This window comes from Talaromyces marneffei, chromosome 3, assembly GCF_009556855.1.
Source record: "Talaromyces marneffei chromosome 3, complete sequence".
Classification (NCBI taxonomy): Eukaryota; Fungi; Ascomycota; class Eurotiomycetes; order Eurotiales; family Trichocomaceae; genus Talaromyces; species Talaromyces marneffei.
The window spans coordinates 1,424,980-1,439,096 of NC_072350.1; the positions used below are offsets into that span (position 1 = coordinate 1,424,980).

At 48.4% G+C, this 14,117-nt stretch overlaps 3 protein-coding genes across 3 annotated transcripts; 1 reads left to right on the top strand and 2 right to left on the bottom strand.

The window, feature by feature from the left end:
* Positions 1–906: 906 nt before the first annotated feature.
* Positions 907–4,617, top strand: EYB26_004256 (uncharacterized protein; the record flags this gene model as incomplete). The annotated part of the gene is made up of 1 exon (XM_054263550.1): positions 907–4,617. One exon carries the CDS (start codon positions 907–909, stop codon positions 4,615–4,617), a length of 3,711 nt encoding a protein of 1,236 aa, XP_054119525.1.
* Positions 4,618–5,057: 440 nt separating this feature from the next.
* Positions 5,058–6,587, bottom strand: EYB26_004257 (uncharacterized protein; the record flags this gene model as incomplete). Its single annotated transcript, XM_054263551.1, has 1 exon — positions 5,058–6,587. One exon carries the CDS (start codon positions 6,585–6,587, stop codon positions 5,058–5,060), a length of 1,530 nt encoding a protein of 509 aa, XP_054119526.1.
* A 569-nt stretch (positions 6,588–7,156) lies between these two features.
* On the bottom strand, positions 7,157–12,553 carry EYB26_004258 (uncharacterized protein; the record flags this gene model as incomplete). Its single annotated transcript, XM_054263552.1, has 6 exons — positions 7,157–8,258; positions 8,316–10,978; positions 11,037–11,131; positions 11,195–12,010; positions 12,077–12,125; positions 12,203–12,553. 6 exons carry the CDS (start codon positions 12,551–12,553, stop codon positions 7,157–7,159), a joined length of 5,076 nt encoding a protein of 1,691 aa, XP_054119527.1.
* Between the last annotated feature and the right edge of the window lie 1,564 nt (positions 12,554–14,117).

Here is a 14,117-nt window from a genome sequence, read left to right on the forward strand (position 1 = left end):
TGGATGTCTCTTAATGATTTCATTGAGGATGGGACGTTGCATTACCAGAGATTGGGTATCAAAAGGGGCAAGTGCCAAGTTATTTTTTCCCAGAACATCCACCAGATGCGTATTTCCTTCTGGTCAATCGACTAGGCGATATACTCCACGCATCACACGTCTTGATTCAAGCATGAGATGCAAGTTTCCAATGGCACGAGGTTCGTATTGCAAGACCCGATTGTCGCATCGCTGCCTCATGTGCCATTTGGCATCTGTTCGGTCCCTATTTTTGAGTTTGCGTTCTTTTCATGTTTCTCATGGTGTCTGGTTGTAGCGCCGTGCTCAACCGGGATAGGATACGATGCTTGTATAGTGTGTACTTGTAAAAAGCTATGGAAAACACGTTGAACAATGGCTCAGCATATGATCAATAACTGATAGAAAAGAGCAAAGTAGAGAAACGTCGAACGGAGGAAGATAAGCTTATCGATAAGGTAACAAGGCAGCTTGGCGCTAAACCCAAACAGGTGCAGCGTAAACACGGGGCACAAACAATGCGCGGAGCCAAGCCCAACAGGGTAACCAACTCTCCTTCCCTCAGACACACATCTCTCACCGACTCCAGCTGACTCGACTCTGTAACTGAAGAGTCTTTCTTTCTTGATATTATCTATGTCCGTCCGGGTTTCTACTTCATTCGCTACGCTCTATCAGACGGTGGTCGGCTGAGCTGGCCCTTCGATCGCTCATTATTACCGTTGTTATTGTTACCGCTGCCCGTCCTGTAACCTCCACCCCGTTATCTTCCCATAGCCAAACACACCTTAGCGACTTTACCTGCCAGTCAATTGCTCTATATCGCATTAAGAATTAATCACAATTTACGATCAACCAGGAGGCGGCACCGCGACACCCTATTTCGTTATGACACCAGCACCAGCACTGCCGACGAAGTTCCCATGCTGGTGTCGGGCTATCTACTCATGGGGAGGAGAGTCAAAGAGGGATCTTGGATTCGTGGAAGGAGATCTGATAGAATGTCTCAATGCAGGTGATGGATCCTGGTGGATGGGGCGCTTGCGCCGTGATAAACGGATGATAGGGTTGTTCCCTTCGAATTTCGTTGTGGTGCTTGGAGAGGATTTTGTGCCTGTGACTCGGTCTACGACGGACTCGTTGACACGAAATGATGGTGCGAATCCTCATACCATTAAAAAGCAACGAACAGTCTTCCGAAAGCCATTTCAGGCGCACAGACACGCTGTCACTCCAGGTGAGGCCAATCGTCGAGCTCGAGAGAAATTGTCAGAGACACCTTCGACGGCCGCATCTCGAGAAAATACACCACCGCGATCAATTCTACCCCAAAAGCCCCCACGAACACCAATCACAACACTTCGGACTCGAAGCACACTGGCAAGATCGCCGTCACGGACGGCGTCACCGAGCCCAGCTGAGAATGCTCGTGCGCCATCACCGTTGCCCCCAAAACGCGACGACTTCGTGTCAACGTCGCCTTCTTATCCGATAACCTCGGAAATGACACTTCAAGTCGTTCCATATGTTCCTCAGCAGCCTCCAGCTCGCGATCCATCGCCGTCTCCTCCACCGCCGCCTCCACCTCCTCATCGAGTGGCAGTAAGGAGCCAGCAGCATCGTATGAGTATAGCACCTGCTCCAATTGAAATGACCGATCGTTATACAGCTTTCGCCAAAACTCCACCTCCTCGTGATACATCTCCTCTGCCCCCAAGTCTCTCGCCTGGCCATTCGCCTGGACACTCGCCTGGAAACTCGCCAGGAGGTCACTCATCAGTCGGTCATGGTAACACCCCCTCACCACTGCGAGATGCCATGGAAGATGTGATGACTTCTTTGCAAGATATGGGCCTACCTCGCGGCGCTCCTTCTCCTTCTCCTGCCCCTCAGTTTTCCAATCCATGGTCACCCGATGCATATAATGAGATTCGAGCGACAAGCCCTCGACCAGCCCGTGTTCGAGCGAACACATCTTTGGGTTTTGGTTCGGTTCGCGCCGCAGATATTGATCAAGGAGTGAATGGCTTTGATGAGCAGCAATCCTATGGGCAAAGATATCATGATGGACCTCCTCAGTTCAACAACTACGTTCAGCGAATGGAAGATCGACTCAGACAACTTCATGACCAGTCAGATCAGCTGTCTCATGAGAACGATTATGATGTTGGACCGCCACCGCCGCCAAAACAACATGGATATCATACTAGACATGATTCAATCGGTGCCCCGCGTCCTCAATTGCGGGCACGAAAATCGGCTGTTGAATTAGGCAAACAATTCTTAAACCGTACTATGACTAACAAATCAAACACGACAAATTCCTCTAGTGGTGTACAGAGTACGTTTACCACAGATACGACTAGTACAAACACTACTGTCAGCTTGATGAGCGGAACCTCAGCCGGTCAATTCAGCGCAACGAGTGCAGGAAGTTTTGCAAGATATGGGCAAACGAAATGGGGCAGTTTTTCTGCTGAACGCCCCACGACGGCGACGGATAGTCTGAATAGAGGTGTTTTCAGTGACCTTGACAGGCCGATGACGCCGATCAGTGGTATATCTTATCATTCAAGTCATGGTACTTCGAGACAAGGCGCTCAATCTGCCGTACCATGGTCACCCGGCAAAGATCTGGGCGATTCGCCCGGAGTTTTTGGTGGTCTGTCAACACCTAAAGCCAAGAAGAACGGATTTATCAAACGATTCCTCGAATCTGCCAAAACCGGTGCGGCAACTGCTAGAAGTAGCATGCAGGTGCCGAGCGGAAGGTCCCCGTCCCCCACAAAGCATCGATTCACTCAATCATTCGGCTCATCACGACGTCCGGATAATGCTTCTCGGGATGCCGATGTAGGAGCCAACAGTCCAATTGACTGGGTGCAAGTGCGGCGAGATGTCAACCGTGCGAGCACGCCAAGTCGAAACGAGCGCATCGAACGCGCGGAGCGCTGTCAAATGATGGATCATCCAGTCATTTACGCCGTTGAGGAGCTCTATGAAACGGCAGAGGGAGACGAAAGCATTGATGGCCTTCCGCTTAGCGAATCTACGAATTGGGGAGCCATCAATCTTGGTCTGGTTGATAAAAGTACGCGTTTTATTAGCAGTCTGCCACCCTTGACAAATGCTGCAAGCTTGGCTCAAGGTTATATTTGTCGACCGTACAAGAGCGATCTCCAGCGCTTGAGAGCTATCTTCACCTGGGTCAGTGAGAAGATTGCATGGGAAGAGCCACTGAATGAAAACGAGGTTGACTTGAAGCGCGTGATCAATATCAAGCGTGGATCACCTCAAGAGGTTTCTTTTCTTGTTCAGGAGATGTGTTCGGCTGTTGGATTACATGCCGATATTATCAAAGGCTACTTGAAGAGTCCTGGAGAGTTACTAGATCTGACTGCTCTATCGCGACCGAATCACTGGTGGAATGCTATACTGATCAACGGCGAATGGAGGTTCATGGACTGTTCGCTGGCGAGCCCAACGAATCCCAAACGTAGTCAATTAGTGACAACGAATTCTCAGCATGCGGAGAGCTGGTATTTCCTTGCTCGACCTCTTGAATTATGTTATACGCATATTCCTCTTCATCCCGAAGAACAACACATCTGCCCGCCTATATCTCCAGACGTTCTTCTAGCTTTACCTGCTGTCAGTCCGACCTTTTTCAAGAATATGATGCAAATGCCGGATTATAACACAAGCTATATCCGCATTGAAGGGTTGGATGTCATGCAACTACGCATTCTTGTTCCACCGGACGTTGAATGCGCTGCTGAAGTCGAAGCACCAGCATTTGCTCGTGATGCTGATGGCGACTGGTTTGAAAGTGGAGATGTCGTACACAAACGCGCACTCGCCCAATCCGACTGGATTCATGGTCAGAAGCGCTTTACAATCAAGGCACTTCTCCCCGGTGATGAAGGACAAGGCATACTCAAGATTTATGCAGGCAAGAAGGGACTGATGCATTCAAACAGAGATATTCCTCATCCGCTTGCTGTCGCTTTGCCAATTCTGCACACCGGAGAGAACCCTCCTTACGAGTTCTTGCTACGACACCCAACTCCGCATGCACAACGTCATGATCTGTATGTCATTCAGCCGCAGTGTGGAAAACTGGCTATCAACAACACTTTTGTATTTGCAGTTCGTCAACACCCAGCCGCACCGTTTTCGAAGTCCAGCAGTGGGGAAATTCCAAGCGATGGGCGCGCCTCTCCATCAATAATGCGCCCATCCAGTGCTATGAGCATCGTATCCAGCAGTTACGGTGGATCTGTAGCCTCAACTACATCCCTCGACGCCTTCACGGCGAATACTTCGGTCGTGTCATCAAGCAAACCCACATCGAACCGTGACAAGCCTGCTAAACTGGCTATACAATCACCATCGGGAAAAATTCTGCGTCTCATGCGCAAAGCAGATCATATGATTAGTACGAACAACGATAATCCTGATTCTTTGACTGAAGGTACTCCGGATGGCAGTGTATGGGAGACTGTTATCAAGATTGGAGAAAAGGGCGTCTGGCGCGGTCTTGTTTTGGCAGATCGCAGCGCGCGCTGGTGCGTGTTTTGCGAATGGGAGTCTTATTAATCTGCATTTACCGGCCTGGTCAACCACATATTAGAATATCCACAGTTTATTTTCTTTTTCCCCCCTCCATTTTCTTCGATTCTTCTTTCGCATTTTTGTTGATTGTAAAACAATTTTCTGCCTTGTCCCGTGTTCGTTTGCCAGCGCAGGAACGGCGTTGGGAGAACGAGCAAGCGAGTCTGGTTTCATGTCCATCGCAAATAGCGGCTTTGTTTGAAACTTTTGTTTCATGTTTTTCTTTTCATTATCTCCCATATCTTTTTTTTTCTCTTTCCTTTTTTGTGGTGAATATTTTGGCTTTGAGGTCCATGGATCTCCGAACAATTCTTCCGTTTCGTGGTCCGGAGTCTGTCGATACTTGTTTGTGGTGTGTCTGTATAAATGCTCAATAATCCATGATATACATTTGAATCTTCCTATTGATACATACATACGGTACATCAGCTCGTAAACGCCTCCCTGAGCAGCGGCGCAACTTGCTTTCTGCTTTGAGAAACATTCTCCTGCTGCCATATGCATAGACCACCGGTGTGTTCATGACTGCCCTCGACGGGGAAATTATTCCACTTCTGCAGTCCTAATTGTTCCTTGGCCATTTCTGAAAATTTCTCGAGTGTGTCATTGTGGTCGTCTTTGAGACCCCAGACGAGTAATTCTCTTGTAAACTGCCCTGCTTCACCGTTGAATGCTGTCATCACGGAAACGACGTCCAGACATCTTTCCGCAGCAAACTTCTTCAATTTATTCAAGAATAATTTCAACTCGTCATTCCCTGTATTGGCCGACTCGCCATCTTCATCCCTCGCCTTGCCGATAATCCAATTCAATGGCCGCACAACACTCGCAATCCCAATAACCCTCTTCTCACCCGACAACGCCGACTCAGTCCAATCCTTATAGTCTCTCCCAAGAATCTCATTAGTAGTCAACCAATCCAAACTATGCGTTTTCGCATATTGGATCTGCTCAAAGTACGCAGTTCGGTCCCATTCACCATCACCGGTAGAAGTTAAAGATGAGGATGAAGATGATATTCTTTCCGTTAGGAATGAGACGGCGTCTCGATCAACATCCGTGACTTTACCTTCGGCGGTGAGGTTTGTGGTGTCGATTAGAATTGAGGCGAGGGCGAGTTTTGCAAGTTGGACTTCCCAATCAGCCCCTTCTTCATTATTGATCTGTTGCTCTGGTCGCTTTTCATTCACAGCAGAGGAAGAAGGCCACAACCCACGCTCCCGAATCTCGCGAACAATCAAACTTGTACACGAACCCGGTCCAGAAATAATAACCCGCGGGTTTCCCGGCGGTAATCGTCCCAGTGGCGGCACAAACCCTTCATCGGGACGATGATCAATGCATCCATTGACAGTGAAAGTGACGAGATCCGAAAGCCCTTCTATTGAGCCTTTGCCTTCTTCTCTCTGAGGTGATTTGTGGGGGAGGTTGTTCCAATCTACCATCACGCAATCGAGTTCCAATTTTTTGTTCTTTCCCGTTGCTTCTGGGTCTACGTCCAAGGAAGATAGAAGTCCCTCACGCAAATCAGACACGGTGATGATATGTTCTCGGAGCAATTTAACAATCCCATCTTCTCCATCCTTATCCTTCCCTTTCTTCTGCATCGATATGGTAGACGACGAAGAAGAGATTGAAAGCTCCAAGGCACACGCAAACTCCGGCCTTAATCTCCTCAATTTCGGCCCACTTGGCACGTCCGGTAAATTCACCAGAGGAACATATCTTCTCTTCTCGTTCTCACCATTCCGTGAGAAGAAGTATGAATATAATATTGCCGATATGATAGAGTCGAGATCTGCAGATTGGTTTCCCAGGACATAGATTGGGCTCTTTGTTACGATGCCATTTCTGATTGTGGGTAGGAAGTGGCTGCGGGCATGTCTGGAGAAAGGAAGGAGGCCCGGTGATGTGATATTTGATGCGCTCAGGTTGACATTGATATCTAGAGGCATTTTCTTGATCGTGCCAGTGGATATGTTTTCAGGGTTTGAGGTTATTTTGAGAGGGGAAATTGTTGATCTGATGTCATTCAGAATCTCAAAAATAAAAAGCGGGAGGGTGCTCACCGCCTGAAACCCAGGCATAAATTACGGTACAATCTACGAATATCCAAGTTTAAGCTTAGGATAGAGTCAGAACCTGTCAATAATAATAATACAATGTTGCCACAAATGTTGCCTCAAGAGGAACTGCTTTAATCATACACACATCATCAGTCAGAAAGGAAGATGATCAAGCAAAGAAAGAAAGTCTAACTAAGACAGCGCAAGCAATAAGACATTATTATGAAAACAAGTAACAAAAACAGAGAGCCGCAAGAAAGCATTATTGCCGAACGAGTTTTGAACGCCCTAGGTATAATTTTCTAATTTCGACGCCCGACACCGACCGAAAAAAAAAATGCAAATGCAAAAGCAGTCTCGTAAATCCATCTCGTAAATAGCAACTTATCCAGAGCGAGTTGTTTCAAAACACCCGCGTCCCACTTTGACAACCCTTGGTGGAACTTGCGCCATCAGTATTAAAAACCATCGCCATCTCTATCATGGTTTTCGACGTCATCGCCGGGGCCGGATATATCACCATCGCCTTCGTTGTTTGAGTCATGTCTTTCACTACCGTTGCTGACATCAAGGGCCTCAAGGGCCTCGTTGGCGTGAGTATTCTCCATTGGTTCGACAGCCTCCGGGTCATCGTTGGTCAGATCGGCAAAGACATCACTCATCTCTTGTCGAGGTGGACTACTACTGAATGGATTCCCAGTATCAATACCAACTCCCGGAGCGCTTTCCTGTGGATCACGGAAAACAGAGGGACCGCTAAACAGAGGTTGATCCAAACCATGTGGCGATGCGCGCGACGGGAATGTTGTGGAATGGCCACTGGCATGAGAAAGCAAAGCAGGACCGGGTTCTGGGGTTGATGATAGTCTAAATGATGGACTAGAATCCTGGCCAAGATTGCCGTAGCTGCCTGAGAAAAAGGGAGTAGATGAGTTCTCTAGGCCGGCTCCGTTATCTCCATCGGCTTGATAGTCCGTCGTAGTGCTGCCTCCAGGCTGCGGTGTACGAGCCTGTTGGGTTGCATCCATAGATTTACGCTTGCCGGCTTGACTGGTCTTAGGTCTGAGATGTGGAGGGAGATCTTCAACACGATCTACTCCTAATTGCGCCATAATTTTTTGACTCTTGGTAGGACGTGGTTTTCGCGTTGAAAGGGATTGCTCAAGAATTGGTGGCGGTTCAGGGGCAACCGGTGCCCATTTATGAATCTCCTGCCGGAAGAAGTTGGTTTCGTAGGCGAGTAGAACTTCTGCCCCTTCGATTTTGCGAAGATAAAAAATCAGAGTTGGGACCTCCTCGCTGGTTGTGCAAGCAGCGTTTGTGAAGCTTTGAAGAAATTCTCGGAACTGTGTAGCTTGTTTCACAATGCTGTTCAAGACTTCTTCTTCATCTGGTTGAAAGGGTAGACTGGCAATTTCTGCCTGCCAATCTTGCAAGTCTTCCAACTTGGGACGTGCTGCGTCACGAGGGATTTTTCGTCGCCAGTCACAGATCGGACATGTGTACTTGTCGAATTCCTTGACCTTGCCTCGAGCGATCTTCAAGCATTTGCCATGATACCTATATAATGTCAGCCTCTGTCGGTCTTATAACAGTCCAAGGAATAGATCAACTCACCATTCATGACATAGCTCGCACTCAATCATCATTCCCGATTCCGGTAATCTGCATATGCAAAACACATCTCGCTTCCGTGACTTTGCCTCAAACCAGCTCGTCGATGGATTGTCCAAGATACGATCAGGAGTATTATCACGTGACGAAGGTTCGACAGGTGGGCGACAGCGATCATCTAAATCGAAGCAGGAAGCATTTTTTTTCTCAACAACCTCCATGTAAGATTTAAGAATGTGTAAAGGCGCATTCGCTTTGCCGAAGAGCTTCTTACCCTTTCGCATCCAATCCTCATGATGTTTTTGTTCGCGTTCGAGATCTATAGCCCCTATTGGTCTGCTGTTAAGCTGCTCCAATGACTCCATCAGTTCACGAACTTCTTTATAGGTTGGACGGTTGCGAATATCAGGGTCTTTCGAACGTTCGTAGAGAGTTCGAATATGGTTCTGAGCGTCACGCTGCTTGGTCAAAATAGCCTCAACTTGCGCCAGAGTTTCAGGAGATACAGGAAACCTTGATGCCTGAGCGGACAAGGCTTCTAGCTGCACATAGTGGACTGCCTCTACAGAAATCAACTCCTTGGCTTTGGCTTCCCATGCCTCACCAGACCGACGGAGCTCCTTGAAATGTGCCATGTCCGGATCATTGTCGGCGAGACCCAACTCCTCGCCTTGTTGGATAAATTGATGGACATCTCCCAGTGTGAGGTGCTGCTCACGTTTGGCGCGAGACTGCTCTCGCCATTTTATTTGTTGAAGTACGGATTCGAGTTTTTCGACCTCGGGCAGGTCCACGTTGAAGTTTCGACTGGATTCGACCAACTCCTCAATCTGGGTGGCTGATTGTACGTTGGAACTAAGCGCAAGATGGACCTCCAGGCGGAATTTTTCGATCTCGTGGGTCTTCTCTTCCAGGGCCGCCATCTGTGGACAGTCGAAGGACAGTTTATCAGCTTCTGAAAGTAGAGCGTGGATATTTTCCACTCTGCGAAGCTCACGATCGCGTTCTTCAAGCTGTGCGGCTTTGGAAGTGCCTTTACGCCAGGCTTTCTCATTCTTCCTGCGGTTCTGTTGCTTCCGCGTGATATAGTTGTTGGCTTCTTCAACCCACTTGTCGCACCGCTGAACGAAAGCCGCCAGGTCTTGAAGGCCGGGCAAGTGATAAGGGATCTTCTCACCTTCGCTTAGGAGGCTATGGAGGACCTTCAGCTGAGGTTTCGCTTCGTCCTCCAACACCTTGTCCAATTTCTCATTCCACGCCTCTGGTATCCTAGCGCGGTCTTGTATCTTTTGTACCAAGGCCGATAATGAGTCATTCGTCATTCGGTATCGTAATGTATGGTTTGAACCTAGCATTCTTTGTTCAAGAGGTTCGTCACAGCAGTCGTACATGTCGGCATGGATTAAGCAGACAGTTTTCCCGGTATTGTCACAATGGAATTGAGTAAGATATGCATAAGCTTTGCAGTAATGGCATTGGTACTCCTCCTCCGGGAGATCTTCCTCGTAGACGACATACTTCAATTTGCACTCTGCATCGCTGGACCAATCACTGCCACTGAACTTACATTGATGCGGAGCAATTGCTCGATGGCGATCAAGGAAAGATGCACGATCTGATGTTTCACGATCGACCGTACGATCTAGTGCCGGTGCAAGCCATTTGGCAGTCTTGATGGAAGTATCTCTAGCTGCGGCTGTCATTAGCAGTTCATCATGTGAGAAACACGGTTGTCTTCTGAATGCTTGTAATCGCTCAACCCCAAGGGCACCGAATGGTTCCCAGTCTGCCGGTGCAAAGTTAACGGCCTCATTGAAATTGAAGCCATGATTAAAACCAGCATGATACGCCTGGGGGAAGGTAATAACAAACTGGCCAGCTCTCTGATCAAGCGCATAGACGTTTACGCCAGCTTTCTTTAATTGATCTGGTGGGAGAAGCGTCACCAGCTGAAACAGAAGGTCCGGTTGTGTCTCGAAAAGTTCCGGGACTGCCTGCCGCATCGCTTCTTCAAAGGCTTCAGCGTCCTTTCCGGGTATGCCATACCAAGTCTTGGTAGCACCAAAATGTTGATAATTGGCGGAATAGGCGTAGTGGTCTTCATTGTGCCAACAAAACGTAGAAAAGCACATCCCAACGTAGACCCATGGCACAGTCATACCTGAGATGTCGGACTTGATATGCCTAAACAGAGAATCGCCGTGGAATGGCAACACATTCAAATTCCAAGGATCTTGCGCGTATGGATCTAGCGGGTTTCTCTCGACAGTTGGAAACCCACTGCCGTGGGTGGTAGAGTGGATATCAGCCCCGTACTCAACCTCCACGGTCTCCGTCAGGCTCTCAACAAGCCTCCAAAACTCACGTTCAACGTCGTCCTCGGTTTCACGGCGCTGTGTGTTCAGAACGGGGTCGAAGGGCATGCGAGGAGCGAAATAGCTCTTTTTGAAAGCATTGGCCTTTTCTTGAAATTGTTTCAAGGAATACACTCCGCCTTCTTCAAACCCGAATTCGCCAGTACCAACAAGACATTTCGGGCAATGCCAGTCATAATCTGGATCAGCGTTCAAAGGATTTTCCAGACAAGATTTGTGGTAGCCGTTTTCGCAACTGTCACACACAAAGATAGTCTCGGGATTGTCTGTTTTCCCGCAGGTTTCGCACTTCTGAATGTCATAGTCAGCTTTGCGGGATATCATAGATTGTAGCTTGACAGAAGCATACCTCGCCTGTTCTACGTGTGCCACTCTTCGATTTTCCTTTAGGTGGTGTAGGACGAAGAAGACTCATGTGGGATCCAGCAACCATGGGTACACCATCTGTTTAAAGCTTATCAGTGAAATGTAATGGAAAAAATGATGATAGCACATTTAAATACACACCTTTTCGAAGTCGTTTGCTTCTACGGCCGGAAGCGTCCAGTTCAACAGAGTCACTTTGCGAATCAGCAGCGAAGCTGTCATGGCTGATGGTGCGTTTGAGTGGATGCGGGGCATGCCCATTGGTGACGGGAGTTTGTTTGGCATCAGCCTTATCCTTGCCCGGGTAAGGAGCGATATTTTTCGGGGTGGAAGAGCCATTCTCATTCTCTCGTTTGATCGGGGGAGTGTTGTTTACCGCAGCAAACGACGGTGAGCGATTAACAGGCGTGAATCCTCCCGGCCGATTTACGGCAGTGAAACCTGGCGTTGGGCGAAGAGGAATTTCTGATGTCGGGGCTTGCTGTTCTGGTACACTGTCTGTCTCGATCGAGGCGTTGAGGATGTTGGAAGCTCGTACGGCAGGAGATTCTTGACGCGCATTTGATGGGGTAGCGGACATGGGTCGCTTTGCTACCGGCGAGCGATTCGGGGATGGCGTATAGGGTCCACCTTGTTCAACTTCAAGCTGTTGTTGCACGCCAGGTTTGGCGACACGGAGATACTCTTCGTAAGGTTGAAGCCACCGTTGGTATGAATTTTTCAGCGACGTGGAGAGTGAAGACATGATCTTGCCGCTGTAGCCCAGGTCGCGACCAATTTCGGCCCATTTTTTCAACTTGCAGACCTGATCGAATCCACCACGAACCTCGACTGCCTTTTTCAGCTTATACAAATCGAGGGGTCTTTTGTCGACACTAGGGAAGCGATTAAGGTTGGTGCCATGTTGTTTATGGAATTTTGCGAGCTGATCGAGGTAGTTCAAATTCGCCCGGGTACCTAGGTTTGAGTCAGAACGTGGGAAATTTCATGGGAGATTGTATTTCGGCCAACGCTAAGACATACCTCCTTCGACTGAGTTTAATTCTTGACGGCGGGTCTTGAAATGGAACCTCTGTAGGGAAAAATATGATTGTCAGTATTCTCTTGCCTTGTTCCCGCGAGGAATCCAGATAGTAGAGAAAAACGTACTTCTGTATCTACTGCAAATGGAGGATTCCAATTCTCCGGGGGAATAATCCTGCAAATACCATATTTGGACCCCTCCGGTGCGATTTTCCTGATGTATTCGTTGGGGTCTCTGAATTCTTCTTCGGTAGGACGGAAAGTAGGGGCTTCCGGTAGGCCATGGGCGCGAACGCGATTTGTTGGTTCTCGAGTGGCACTTGGCTGACCGCGCCGTTCGACGGTCGAAAGATCCAAAGGCGCAGACCGTCTAGCGCTCAGCGGTACATTGTGGCCGTAAGAAGGGTAGGAGGTATTCGGCCGCTGACGGGGATTGTTCGGTTGCGCATTCGCTGTGGTGGTCGCGGGGGCCACCATCTCTTTCTTACTCGAGTCGCTCGAAGTAGCGTTGAGGATCGATGGAAAGACGATTGAGTAGGACGATGTTTTCCAGTTCTATAAAGACTGAAGACGTTGATAGGACGGCATTGGACAAGGCAATGCCGAGCAATCAAGGATCCGCGAGAAATGGCAAGCTAATTGATGGACAGAATTGATGTAAAGAAGAGAGAGACAAGACACGAGTAATTGTATGGTCGTGTTCACTATTAGCAAGAGGATTCACTATTAGCAAGAGGGTTGTGAGATTTCCTAGTCGGGACAGTTCGTCGAGGAAGGAAAGAGAAAGTGAGCAAAATCGGGACGGAACCAGTTGAGAGCGAGGAATATGGACCTAAATTCGGTTGGAGAGGGAGAGAGGTTTGCTCGGCCACGAAGACAGCTAGGTTAATGGCACTGCCAGCTGGTGATCGACAGGGCGAACAAGCAGAGGTGGTAGCGTGTGTAGAGAGCAGGAAGATAATGGGTATAAAGAAGGGAAGAAGACCGAGAGAGGGCCGACTGACTTGGGTGATCAGTGATGGGGCAGATTGGTGTTAGCTGCTGAGGCTAAGACTAAAATGGTTGGTTAAGGGTGCTTTAGCAGGCGGCGTTCCCTCATTAGGAATTTTCTACATGCTGCAGTGTGATAGGTTCGTTCCTTCCTGTCTGCCCCGGCCGGTACCGAACTTCATCTCTTGTCCAGTTCGACTACTCTGTACAGAGTACACACATCTCAACATGTATTATTGTGATCGGTTAAACCGTAATTGATTGCACAGAGTACTGTTCTATCCAGGTGGTCAGGGAAAGAAACAATACTCGTCACATATTATACAAAGCAAATTAAGTTGCCCGACTACCGCAAGGCGATCCAATCTGATAGTACCTGGATACGCATTGTTGTTCTGTACACCACACGCACGTATCCTGCAAACGGAAGGGCATGCAACAGGTAACAAGTCATTGAATGTTTATTGATGCTCCCCGTGGTAATGAAATTTATCAGCATTTATCATGTCAGGGCCACTTGGACGTCGGTGATTTCTTTTCGTTTCTTTTCTTTGTCGCTGGTGCCGGGATAATATGGGATGATTGATAACATATGCCTAGGCGTGCTCCGTAACTGTAACTAGAAAGTAGAAAAACCACGCTACCAAATGATAACGCTCGACTGACATTTCGGCGACAATTGCATCCATGTGATGCCGCCGATGGCGAATAATTTAATTCATCGCTGTATCAGGCCGACAATGATAAATAACGTAACTAGTTAGTTACTACGGAGTAGTTAAAGGTAGTTAGTTAGCAGGCCAAGGATCGATCATATGGTAAAATCATTGATTATTTAATCAGAGTTGTAGGGAAGGTCGAGTGCAGTCAGTTTTAACCCGGTCAATGCTCCACTGACCAAGGAGACCAACGTCGAATGGCTGGTCGTCCGCCAATGAGAGCCGGAGCTAATCCCAAAAGCGGGTCCTGAATGTCACATGCATCACGTGTTCAGCATCATATTTTCTTGTCGCAACACACGTACGTATCAGGGTGTGTATGCCGTACGTGT